The sequence below is a fragment of the Eublepharis macularius genome, chromosome 4 (assembly GCF_028583425.1).
Source record: "Eublepharis macularius isolate TG4126 chromosome 4, MPM_Emac_v1.0, whole genome shotgun sequence".
Taxonomy (NCBI): domain Eukaryota; kingdom Metazoa; phylum Chordata; class Lepidosauria; order Squamata; family Eublepharidae; genus Eublepharis; species Eublepharis macularius.
Window position 1 is genome coordinate 170,542,312 of NC_072793.1, and position 11,291 is coordinate 170,553,602.

An 11,291-nucleotide genomic window follows, 5' to 3' on the forward strand; every position below is an offset into this window, starting at 1 on the left:
CGGAGCCTGGAGACAAGCTCTGAGGGGATATAGGATCTTTGGAGAAGTTCCTTTGTTGGGGGGAACTAAATCTGCTGAAGCATTGCTTGGCCTGGTGTGTAACTCCAGCTGAACAAAGAGCTCCCTGGCAGAGTGGAAATTTGAACCTATACCTCCCAGATCCTAGTCCAACACACAAACCCCTACCCACACTGACTACCACAAATACATTCCAGGCTTATTTAGCCGACAAGTGAAATTGACTCAAAGAAGCAGAGCTTCTTTCCACCAGAAGCAGACCAGCTTTTCACCACAAGTCCTCAGAGATACCTTGAAGGTCTCCCCCCACCCAGCATCGCAACAGTCACACCATACCTGTGAGGTAGCTCAGGCTGAAAAATAATAGCTGGGTCAAAGATACCCAGTGAGCCTTTGGGCAGGGGGAGACCAACTCCAGGAAAGGATTCCAAGGGGTCTCCTGCTCAGCCTCCAGGTCAGATCTTAAAGGCAGTTAAAACAGTTAAACTGTCAACTTCCCCCAGAACACAGAACAGCAACTAGAAAATTGTAGAAGCAGAATCCAGACACTCAAACATGCCCCAGCTCGACCCACAGGCAGGTGGTGCTTAGATAACCATTACAGCTTTTCCTTCTTTATGGAAATATCCTTGAAATTGACTGTACTGATCTTGAACTGTAATCCACCTTGAGTCTCAGTGAGAAAGGTGGACTATACATGACATAAATAAATATATAGCCTGATAGTCAGGAAAGCATGCAATCTCTCTGGCCTAAAGATCTCTGTGTGAATTCCTGATCACGTTCTGCATTCCCCTTTTTTATTTTTAACCTGGTTCTCCACTAGCTGACGATGCCTCTGATAGGGTTGCCAACCTCCAGGAAAGACCTGGGCTTCCCCTGGAATTACAATTGATCTCTAGATTACAGAAATCAGTTTCCCTGAAGGAAATGGCTACTTTGGAGGGTGGACTCTATGGCAATAAACCCCGCTGAGGTCTCTCCTCTCACCAAACCTGGCATCTCCAAGCCTCCCCCCCCCCCAGTCTTGAAGAATTTTGTAACCTGGAGTTGGAAACCCTAGCTTCAGAGCATGAACAAACTTCCAGCCTGGGGAAGAGTTCCAGAGAACTCAAAACCTCGCACGCTGTTAAGTGTCTTTGGGTTGGTCCTAATAAAAACCATTTATTTATTGTGTGAACTGCGTTCTGTTTTTGGATTGTACTTTGTAATCCCTTTGGCTGCAAACAATTTCTGTGAACAGGCTTCCTTAGGGGGTGCTAGAATCGGGGCCCCCTCCACGGATTAAGGAATGGCATAAAAGAAGGTTAGTATGAAGAGCAACTAAAAGCCCTTCACCTACAACAGCCTCTAAGCCCTCTGCTAGAACTAACCAAGGCCCTGGGGTCTTAGGGACAGCCAGTCTTCAAACCAGCATTTCCGTAAGGAGCGTGAGGGAAGGCGTCTCCGTTTTAAGTCCTATCACCACACACAGAGCAACCACATCCAGCCCTTGCGCTTCTCGCATTACAGAGCAGCCTTTCCTCGCCAGAACCTGAATGAAAGGCACACGTTTTATTTAAGGGAGGGGGAGGGGACCCTATTTCCTTCAAATAAAGAGTATTTCTGTAGTTTTGGCCTCCAAAGGCGAGCAAAAGGTTAAGAAGTTGACAGAGTTGCGTTTCCTAGACTGGATGCCGAAGGGGGAGGAGAAATCCTGGCATAATCCTCCTCTTTGGGATCCGGCTTTGCTTGCAGGAGAGCGGGAGGAGTGAGACTGGAGGCGGACTAGGGGACACCTGGAAGGGTAAAGGGCGGCGGGGCAGGGCAGGGAAAGGGGCAGAAGCGCCACCATGCTGGGCAGCCCGCAAGGGGGTCTCTCTGGGTTCCTCGTCCAAATCAGGGCCGGGAAGGAGCAAGGCGGACTGGCCTCGTCTCGGTTCCCAAGGAGGGTTGCCGGCTCTGGATCCGGGCCCTTGAACCGGCCCTGATTCGGCAGCAGGAAGCAGGAGGGGGTCGCGTTCCCGTCCCGGTCCTCTGCGTGTGAAACTTCTGCTGAAGGCAGAGGAGCCGGGCAGGCTGGAGTTTCGCCCGGTCACTTAGCAACCCGAGGGGAAAGGCATGTGGGCTTCAGGGCGCCCGGCTGGGGAGGGTTTTGCGCGGGGCTGGAGCTGCCCCACGGAGGCCCCCTTCCAGTCTGAGAGAGAGGAGGGCGCCTGCCCTCTCTGGGTCTCCTCTGAATTGAGCTCCTGCAGGGCTAGAAGGGAATTGAAACCCGCGTGGGGTATCCGGGGCAAAAGGTGAGGCTGGTGGGAGGATGTCACCATCTGCTCTCCTGAAAGGAATCTTTCTCCTGTTGTGGGAAAAGGGATTCCTTGTTTGGAGGGTGGGAGGTGGAGATGTTGCATGGCAAAGGCATTCTTGTGGTGCCCTCAAGGCACTCCTGAATCCTTTTTGACGCCTGGATTGTAGCTTGTTTATCACCCTTGACAGGAGAGTCCAAAAGGGAGAACTGGAGAGTGGGAAAAGGGAAAACCTTTTCTTTTCAGAGAGGTCCTCAGAGCAAGAGGCTGGATGCCTTAACCGGAGTGGCCTGGGGCTCTTTTGGGAAAGGAGGGAATTCTCAGTGACTGCAGCCTGGTAGGGGTTAGGCAGAGGGAGTGCGTTCCAGAAGTTTTGCAGCTGCTACATTGGCTCCTGATAAATTTCTCGCCTGAACACAGAACCCTGAAGGCCTGCTTCTCCTCACGCGCATCCTCTGCCGCAGCAGCTGTGCCCATCTGAGCTGGGCCTTTTGAAAGGGCCACTTTCAGACATGTGTGATTGGTCGCTGGCTGCCCATTCAGAGCATCCCTTGTGATGGCCCCAGTGGGTGGAGTAGCCTGCCTGCCAGTGTCTCCCAACACATCATCAACTTGTGGCAACCCAGTGAATTAAGCTACAAAATGTCCTTTTGTTAACAGCCTTGCTCAGGTCTTACAAACTGAAGGCTGTGACTGGCTTCTTTTATTGAGTCAAGCCATCTCGTGTTGGGTCTTCAACTTTCCCTACTGCCTTCCATTTTTCCTAGCATTACTGTATTTTCCAGCGAGTCTTTTCTCACGATTGGCCAAAGTACAATAAACTCAGTTTAATTATTTTGTCTTCTAGAGAAATCAGGCTTGATCTGATCTAGAATGGACTTATTTGTCTTTCTGGTGTTTCCTGTTATCCATAAAACTCTTCTGCAACACCACATTTCAAATGAATCAAATTTCTTCCTGTCAGCTTTCTTCATTGTCCAACTTTCACATCTATAGGGGGGAATACCATATTATGAATTACCTTGATCTTGGTCCCCAGCGCCCCTTCCTTATCCTTAAGGATCTTTACTAGTTCCTTCATGGCCTCTCTTCCAAGTCTCAGTCTCCTTCTGATTGCTTGATTGCAGTCTCACTTTGGGTTGAGGATTGAGCAAAGAAATAGAAAACTTTTAACAATTTCAGTTTCTTGATTCCGCACATATTGGATAATGCGCTTCCAATCCTCTTTATAGATCATTTGGAACGGATTTTTTCACGTGCGGAACAAAAAATCCACCTCAAACGATTGATAAAATGCATTGAAAGTGCATTATCCAACGTGTGCGGAATCAGCCATTGTCAGCATTAAAATTGTGTAATTCCATGTTATTCATTACTTTTGTCTTCTTGATGTTCAGCGGTAATTCTTCTTTGGCATTTTTTCCTTCAGTGTCCATCACTAGTCATTTCAGGTCTTAGTTATTTTCTGCCAGTAATAAGTTGTCATCTGCATATCTAAAACTGTTAATGTTCCATCCATCAATTTTCACTCCACCTTCATCTAAATGGAATCCATCTTTCCCTATTATACGATCTCCATATAGATTGAATAAATCGGGAGATAATCTACATCCTTGTCTGACACCTTTGCTGGTTGGAAACCATTCTGTTCCCCAAGTCCTAACAGTAGCCTCTTGTCCAGAGTACAGGTAGTGCATGTACACAATCAGATGTTGTGGTACACCCATTTCTGTTAAAACGTTCTCAGCTTTTCATGATCCACACAGGCAACGGCTTTGCTGTAATCTATAAAACACAAACTGATTTTTAGTTGTAGATTTCCTTCAACAATATAACAAACTGATTTTCTTCTGAAATTCTCTGGTAAGCTCCAGTAACCATAGTAAATTTACAGTATGATCTTCAACGCCTCTTCCTTTTCTGAATTCAGCTTGAATATCTGTCATTTCTTCCTCCATATATGGTAAGAATCTGTTGTAAATTTTTGAGTATCACTTTGTTTTTGGTGGGAAATTAATGCGGTGGTCTGATAGTTGCTACAAATTGATCTCTCATTTTTTAAAATTGGAATGTAGATTGAATGTTTCCAGTCTATGGGCCATTGTTTTGCTTTCTATTGTTGACATATTCTTGTTAAGATTTTGATGGATTGCGTTTCTGTAGCTTGAAATAGCTCTGTTGATATCCTATCTACTCCTGGTGATTTGTTTCTCCCAATTGCTTTGTGTGCAGCTTTCACTTTACTTTCTAAAATTGCAAGGTCTTCATCAAAAGATTCGTCTTGGAAGGAATCTGTCATCCTTCTTTCTCTTCTGTATAGTTCTTTGTTGTATTGTTCCATCTTTTATTTATTTTGTCCTGATCAGATATCGTATTTCCATGTTGATCTTTCAGCATCCTGAACCGTGGCTTAAATTTCCCTTTGATTTCCTGGATCTTGTGGAGAAGATCTCTTGTTCTTCCTTTTTTGTTGTTCTGTTTCTTTTCTCTGGTTATTATAAACATTCTCTTTGTCTCTGTCTGCAAGCTGCTGAAAATCTGCTTTCAGAATTCTGGTTCTATTTCTGTCCCTTTGTACTTTTACTTCTTGTCTATCTTTAGCAATTTAAGAGTTTCCTCAGTCATCCATTGAGGCTTCTCCTTTCTTTTGGCTACAGAAATAGTCTTTGCACACTGTTTCTTGATAATGTCTGTGGTTTCAGCCCACAGTTCTTCCAGTTCACATTCAACTGAATTTAGTAGTGCAAATTTGTCCTTTACATGGAGTTTATATTCTTCAGGAATGTTAATTAGATTATATTTATGATTTATATTTATGATTGTTTTAATATTTCTCTTCAGCTGCAGTCTAACTTTGGTGATCTATACCACAATCCTGGTCTTGTTTTAGCAGCAAGAATAGTTTCTCCATTTTCTGTTTCTGATTATGTAATCTATTTGATTCCTGTATTGGCCATTCAGTGATGTCCACATATACAATCATCTGTTCAGTTCCTTGAAGCATATGTTTGCAATGAACAAATTGTTTGCTTCACAAAATTATATGAGTTGCTCTCCTGCTTCATTTCATGGCCCAAGTCCAAATTTTCCAACAATATTTGATTCAGTTCCAGACTCCTCTGATGATTAGTTTAGGCATATGATCAATTTCTTCCTGGACACTTGCATAAAAACTTTCAAAAGCTCTTCAGCATTTGTAGCTGGAGCATAAACTTGAATGATAGCTACATTAATAGGCTTTCCCTGAAGTCTAATTGATATTATTTGGTCAGCATGATAGCTCTTGACTGCTTGTTTAGTTCATTCATTCTCAGGATTACAATGTTTAAATGTTCCATTTCTTGTTTTATGATTTTGAGCTTACCTGGTTTTATACTTCTCACATTCCATGTTCCTATGATATGGGTTGCCCAGCTGTGGATTTTCCTTTTGCACCTATTCACATCAGCAATTGGACATCCTTTCAACTTTAATCCAGTCCCCTCATTAAGAACAGCAGTATTCGTACTTGTCCTCTGCTTTTTTCCAGTAGCCACTTGCGTGCCATCTGACCTGGGGCGTCTTGTCTACCAGCACTGGATCGTCTTTTGTTTTCAGTTGTCCCATCATAGGATTTTCAAGGTAAGAGATGATCAGAAGTAGTTTACCCTTGCCTTCTTCTGCACAGGACTAATCAGGGTTAGCTGAAGTGTCACTGATGTTGTCTGTGAAAGAGCCTCTGCCAGTGTCAACTTCCACTTCTGCTGCTACCCAGTAGGTACCCTCCAGGGATTTGTTTGCCCCCATTGCTATTGGAACTGTCAGTTCTCTTCTGCTGATGTGGCCGTTGATTCCTGAAGGGGGTGGATGCATCTTAGTCTTGAGTGACTCTGCTTGGAGTTTAGACTCCTGACAGAATCCAGGCTCCTGATGGTATTGCTCTCAGCTTCACGGACATACCTAAACCCCCTCACCGCATTACGGTACATATCCAGAAGGGAATAAGAGGGGATACTCCCCTTATGCATGGTAACAGATGACTGGTTGTTTTTAAAACTTTTTAAAAGTTTGTAATGTGTGCTGAGCCTAAAGTCAGTGAACCAAAAGTCAGGATCAGAATAAGGTCACTTCACGGGACTCCATCTTGGATGGTGTTTAATGATATGGCAGCTTAACAGCTGTTCCAGTGATTGACATAAATGTATAGGCAAGGCAAGTCGATAAAGTTCTGAGGGCATAAAAAGAAATCCTGAACCTTTTAATTAGCATCTTATTTTATGTGTTTCTTGAAGTAGTAGGCATAGAAAAGTGATGCAGTTTTTCATATTTATTGTGCATACAGAAAGAACAATCGTGGAGGGAGTGCAACATTATTAGTTGAGTGTGTCTTTTCTCTCTCTTTCCCATCTCTTCAGGGAGAAGCCCACTTGGGAAGAAGATAAACATATTCTAGAATTTTCAGTTCCACAGCAACATTACAGAGGGACCCTTCTGAAGTGAAAATACAGCAGAGACCCCCACAAGCCTCCAGTTAGATTCAGGGGAGGTATCAGACAGGAGAAGAAAAAGTCCTCAGGTCCTCCAGGTTGGGAGTATGAAGGATTTCCTGGAAAGGAAACTGGGAGATCCCAAGAATCTGCAAGCTAGGGAGGGTTCCCTCTCCTTTGAGCAGTGGGAAGACAAGTGGCAGGAGTTCCTCAGGACACTGGAGAGCCCTCACTCTGGATGGGGAATCCCACACTTGCCAGAGAAACCTTCACCCTGGAATGATGCCAAGGGCTTTCTGGCCTCCTTTGAGCAAGTGGCCGAAGCCTGTCAATGGCCCAAAGAAGTGTGGGTAATTGGACTCCTGCCAGCCCTCAGTGGAGAAGCTGAGAAGGCCTTTTTTGGTCTGGATATCAGAGACAGAGAAGATTATGGGAAGGTGAAGACAGCCATCTTGCGAGGGGATGCCCTGAGCCGAGAAAAGCAGCGTCAGCAGTTCAGGTGTTTCTCCTATGAGGAGGCCGAGGGGCCACGGGGGGCTTACAGCCGGCTCCGAGAAATGTGCCGTGGTTGGCTGAGAGTGGAGAACCACAGCAAGGAGCAGATCCTGGAGCTCTTGATCCTGGAGCAGCTGCTGACTGTCCTGCCCCCAGAGATCCGGAGCTGGGTGAGGGAAAGCGGCCCAGAGAGCTGCTCCCAGGCAGTGGCCCTGGCTGAGGAGTTCCTGTTAAGGCAGCAAGAAGCCGAGAGACAGGAGAATCAGGTGCGGCCCTTCTGCAGTGTGGGTCCTGAGTGTGGCAGGGGACGTAATAGAAGAGGCTCTTGCCTTGTTTACTAGGAAACTGTATCCAGAGTTTTTGGGGAGGGGAGGAATTCTCTCTCAGTCTAGGATGAGTGCTTTGTCAGCCTTGATGGGGTGACCCTCCCCTGAAAGAAGAGGTCATGGGATTCTGGATGCCCTAGATTCCTGCCCCCTTGGCATCTTCACAGCTGACAGGCTTGGCTGGACCACCGTTTGCAGGTCTGGGCCACAGGAGTCCTCTCATCTCCCTCCTATGTATTTTGGGAGCTGCCAACATGTTTGGGATGTTCTTGGTGGTGGCACCTTTGTGGAATTCATTACCCTGGGAGTTTGCTGTGATCAGCTCATTTCTTGTGTTTAGGAGTCTTGTTATAAAGAAATGTTTTGGGAAGGGAATTGGTCTATCCTGAAGGGGTCTGATTCACATTAGTGGCCCTATCTCGGTGGCTGTACATATTCGTAACGTCTGCAGCCTGTCTGTATTCATATTACTTTTAACATTGTATATTTTCATTTGTTATTAAAACTTCTGGATATGTTCAGCAATCAAAATATAAACAAATCAAAAACTGAATTGACTGCCGTGTCCCTGACCCTGCCTTCCAAATTCTTCTTCCTGCCTGGGTTAACTGCATGTGAACCAGGCTGCTTTGGGTAGGTTTTGTTTTGTAATGTAGTTCTCAACGTTTTCAGTATTCCTTGAGGAAACTTTGGTTTGGTTTCTCTGTATTACGAACCAATGAATCTGCAGAGTTCTGTGTGGGGGAAAATCCTCCCTCTGTCTCCCACCCATCTTTGTTGCTCTGCCCTGAAAGGGTCGCTCTCTCCTCTTGCAGGTGTCCTTGGAGGAGGAGGCTGGGAGTGTCTCCGAAGTGGACCAAGATCTATCTGAGACTGAGCAGAGGCAGCTCTTGATGGGAGTCAAGGAAGAGGAAGATGGAGAGTCCAGCCTGCTGGGTAGGAAGGGAGCAGGAGGCCCTCTGGGGCCTTAGATCAGGGAGGCTTGGAGGCTTCTTCTGGGACTGAGCTCAGCTGTGGTGCCTTCTCTTCTTTCAAGGGCTGGTTCACTGTGCTTAGATGCTCCAGAGTATTTGATATTCTGATGACATAAGACATCCCTACAGGACAAGTCCAGAGCCCCATTTACTCTTTCCTCCAGGCCTCCCTTGTTTGGTTCACTTGACGAGGTCCTGGCTTCTTCCCTGTCCTCAGAGATGGATAACAGTTATCACAAAACTCTCTGTCTGGTCACAGGACAGGATTTTACAAGAAGTTTTTGTACCTAACCATCTATTGCAGAAAATCAGATGTACATGGCAGGTCAAATACGAAGGGTGGTGGAATTAATCTTTAGGCTCCTTTCTTCTTAATGTACAAATTGGGAGTTTGGGAGAGGGGAGGGAAAGGCAGAATATAAAACCAGTCTCGTTGCAGGACCGAGCCAGGCAATGGTGTGACCAGTTGCTTACTTGGGTGTTGAAGGAGGCTCTCTGGGAGGAATTCAAATACACTCCAGGAGACAGGATTTGAGAGATTGTTTCTTGCGTGGCCGCTGACTGGATTCTCTCTTTATGCCAGCAGGAAGCGCAGGTGACATGGCCGGGGAATTACAGGGACCATCATGGGGAAAAGTAAAAAACGAAGACTCTGAAGGAAACTTCAGGAATCAAGACGGAATAAAGAGGAAGGAGGAGAATGATGGGTTTGAGAGGAGGGAGAAACCCACTCATTGCCAAGGTGGGGTCTCCCAAGATATCACAGTCAAAGAAGAAAGGCTGACCAAAAACAGAAGAAAGGAAGGCCTCCATGCTAGCCAGAGAATCCACTCCAGGGAAACAGAAAATGACAGTGTGGCTTTTGGAAAGAACTTCTTTCAGAAAAAGAATGTTGTTTCCCAGAAACAAATTAACTCAGGAGAGATACTGTATAATTGCTTGGCATATGGGAAGAACTTTAGTCATCAGACAACTCTTACTTCTTATCAAAGAATTCACTCAGGTATAAATCACTCAAACATGTGGAATGATTTCTCATGCAGCTAGATTTAATGTACATTTAGAAAGTCCATTAATGTACACTTCAGTGTACAGCAGGAAGAAGCCGCTGAAATGTTATGAGTGGAGGGAGAATTGAATTGTGGCTCAGGCCTTCTTGCATGATTGCTAATGAGACCTCTCTCTTTATTCCCACAGGGAATGAGCAGGAGAATGAGGAGGATGAAGAACTGCTTCAGTTATCACCAGGAAAAGCCAAGGATGAAGAGTTCAAAGGAAACTTCAGGAATCAAGGGGGACCTACATGGCAGAAAGGAATCTACATGGTCGAGAAGAGGGATAACCCCGTTCCTTGCCAAGGAAGGGATTTCCATGAAATGATTCATCTGTCGGAGGAAACATGCAAATCCTTTGAGTGTGGGATGAGCTTCTCAGATCAATCCCAATATGATATCCATTTGCAAATGCACAGTGGAATGAAGGCCCATAAATGCTTGGTGTGTGGAAAGAGCTTCAGGTGCAGATCAAAGCTCCTTAGGCATCACAGAATCCATACAGGAGAGAAACCGTATACCTGCTCAGACTGTGGCAAGAACTTTTCACGTAAAGCAAACGTTATAGAACACCAAAGAATTCATTCAGGAGAGAAGCCATTTATCTGCTCCGAATGTGGAAAGAGTTTCAACTGCAATGGCAATCTTCAACAGCATAAAAGAACCCACACAGGGGAGAAACCTTTTGAATGCTCAGAGTGTGGAAAGAGCTTCAAATGGAGTGGTGATCTTCAACGGCATCAAAGAACCCACACAGGGGAGAAACCTTTTGAATGTTCAGAGTGTGGAAAGAGATTTGTCCAGAAATCTAGCCTTCAACAACATCAAAGAGCCCACATGAGGAGAAACCACATAGCTGCTTAGCCTGTAACAAGAGCTAGCCTCATATTTCACAGCTTAAAGAAAACTGCAGACTCCACACAGTGTTGAAACCATACAAACTCTTGAAAAGAGCTTGCATCTGCACAGAAACCTTGCTGTAACCACAGGAAGAAAATGAAATGGGGAGAAACAATGTAAATGCTCAGATAGTGGAAAGAAATTTAGCCTCAAATAGATCACTTGTGGAAGAAAGCAAAGATGGAAGGAGATTCAAGACCAGTTCTGCCCCCCTGTAACAGGTCAACATAGGGGAGAAACCTCATCAATGCTCAGTGCACGGCAAGATCTTTAGGCAGAGATCATGTTCATAATTCATACAAGGGTAAAACTTTCACCTATAGTTGAGTGGTTCCAGTGATTCTTCTTTGATTGCCCAGGCACTGAAAACTCAAAAAGTAGTTAGATGAAGAAGGACCTTTCCAGTGGTTGCCCTTCTTTGTGAAACCTACCACTTGAGGAAATCTGCTAAGCTAACTCTTTCTGACATCTGCAAAATTGGCATAAACATTTATGCTCTTCAAATCCTATAATAATAACAATATTCGATTTATATACCGCCCTTCAGGACAACTTAATGCCCACTCAGAGCAGTTTACAAAGTATGTCATTATTATCCCCACAACAATAATCACCCTGTGAGGTGGGTGGGGCTGAGAGAGCTCTGAGAGAGCTGTGACTAGCCCGAGGTCACCCAGCTGGCTTCAAGTGGAGGAGTTGGGGATCAAACCCGGCTCTCCAGATTAGAGTCCCGCGCTCTTAACCACTACACTAAACTGGCTATCAAGAAATAGATGTT

The 11,291-nt window shown here is 45.2% G+C and overlaps 1 protein-coding gene across 2 annotated transcripts; it reads left to right on the plus strand.

The window, feature by feature from the left end:
* The first annotated feature begins 1,741 nt into the window (after positions 1 to 1,741).
* Positions 1,742 to 11,077, plus strand: LOC129328708 (zinc finger protein 3-like). Of its 2 annotated transcripts, none has more exons than XM_054977949.1 (6): positions 1,742 to 1,804; positions 5,830 to 5,921; positions 6,695 to 7,527; positions 8,403 to 8,523; positions 9,145 to 9,564; positions 9,759 to 11,077. In XM_054977949.1, the coding sequence occupies exons 3-6, from the start codon at positions 6,874 to 6,876 to the stop codon at positions 10,475 to 10,477; spliced, it is 1,914 nt and encodes a 637-aa protein (XP_054833924.1). In that variant the 5' UTR covers positions 1,742 to 1,804; positions 5,830 to 5,921; positions 6,695 to 6,873; the 3' UTR covers positions 10,478 to 11,077. The 2 variants fall into 2 exon arrangements, with proteins under 2 accessions (XP_054833924.1, XP_054833926.1); XM_054977951.1 differs by having other exon boundaries at positions 9,148 to 9,564.
* The last annotated feature ends 214 nt before the right edge of the window (positions 11,078 to 11,291 follow it).

Excerpts from the sequence above, each read along its gene's own strand:
- LOC129328708 (XM_054977949.1), top strand. The coding sequence starts at position 6,874 with ATGAAGGATTTCCTGGAAAGGAAACTGGGAGATCCCAAGAATCTGCAA. Across the intron at positions 7,528-8,402 it reads CCGAGAGACAGGAGAATCAG|GTGTCCTTGGAGGAGGAGGC; the intron begins GTGCGGCCCTTC and ends CTCCTCTTGCAG. Across the intron at positions 9,565-9,758 it reads TTATCAAAGAATTCACTCAG|GGAATGAGCAGGAGAATGAG; the intron begins GTATAAATCACT and ends TTATTCCCACAG.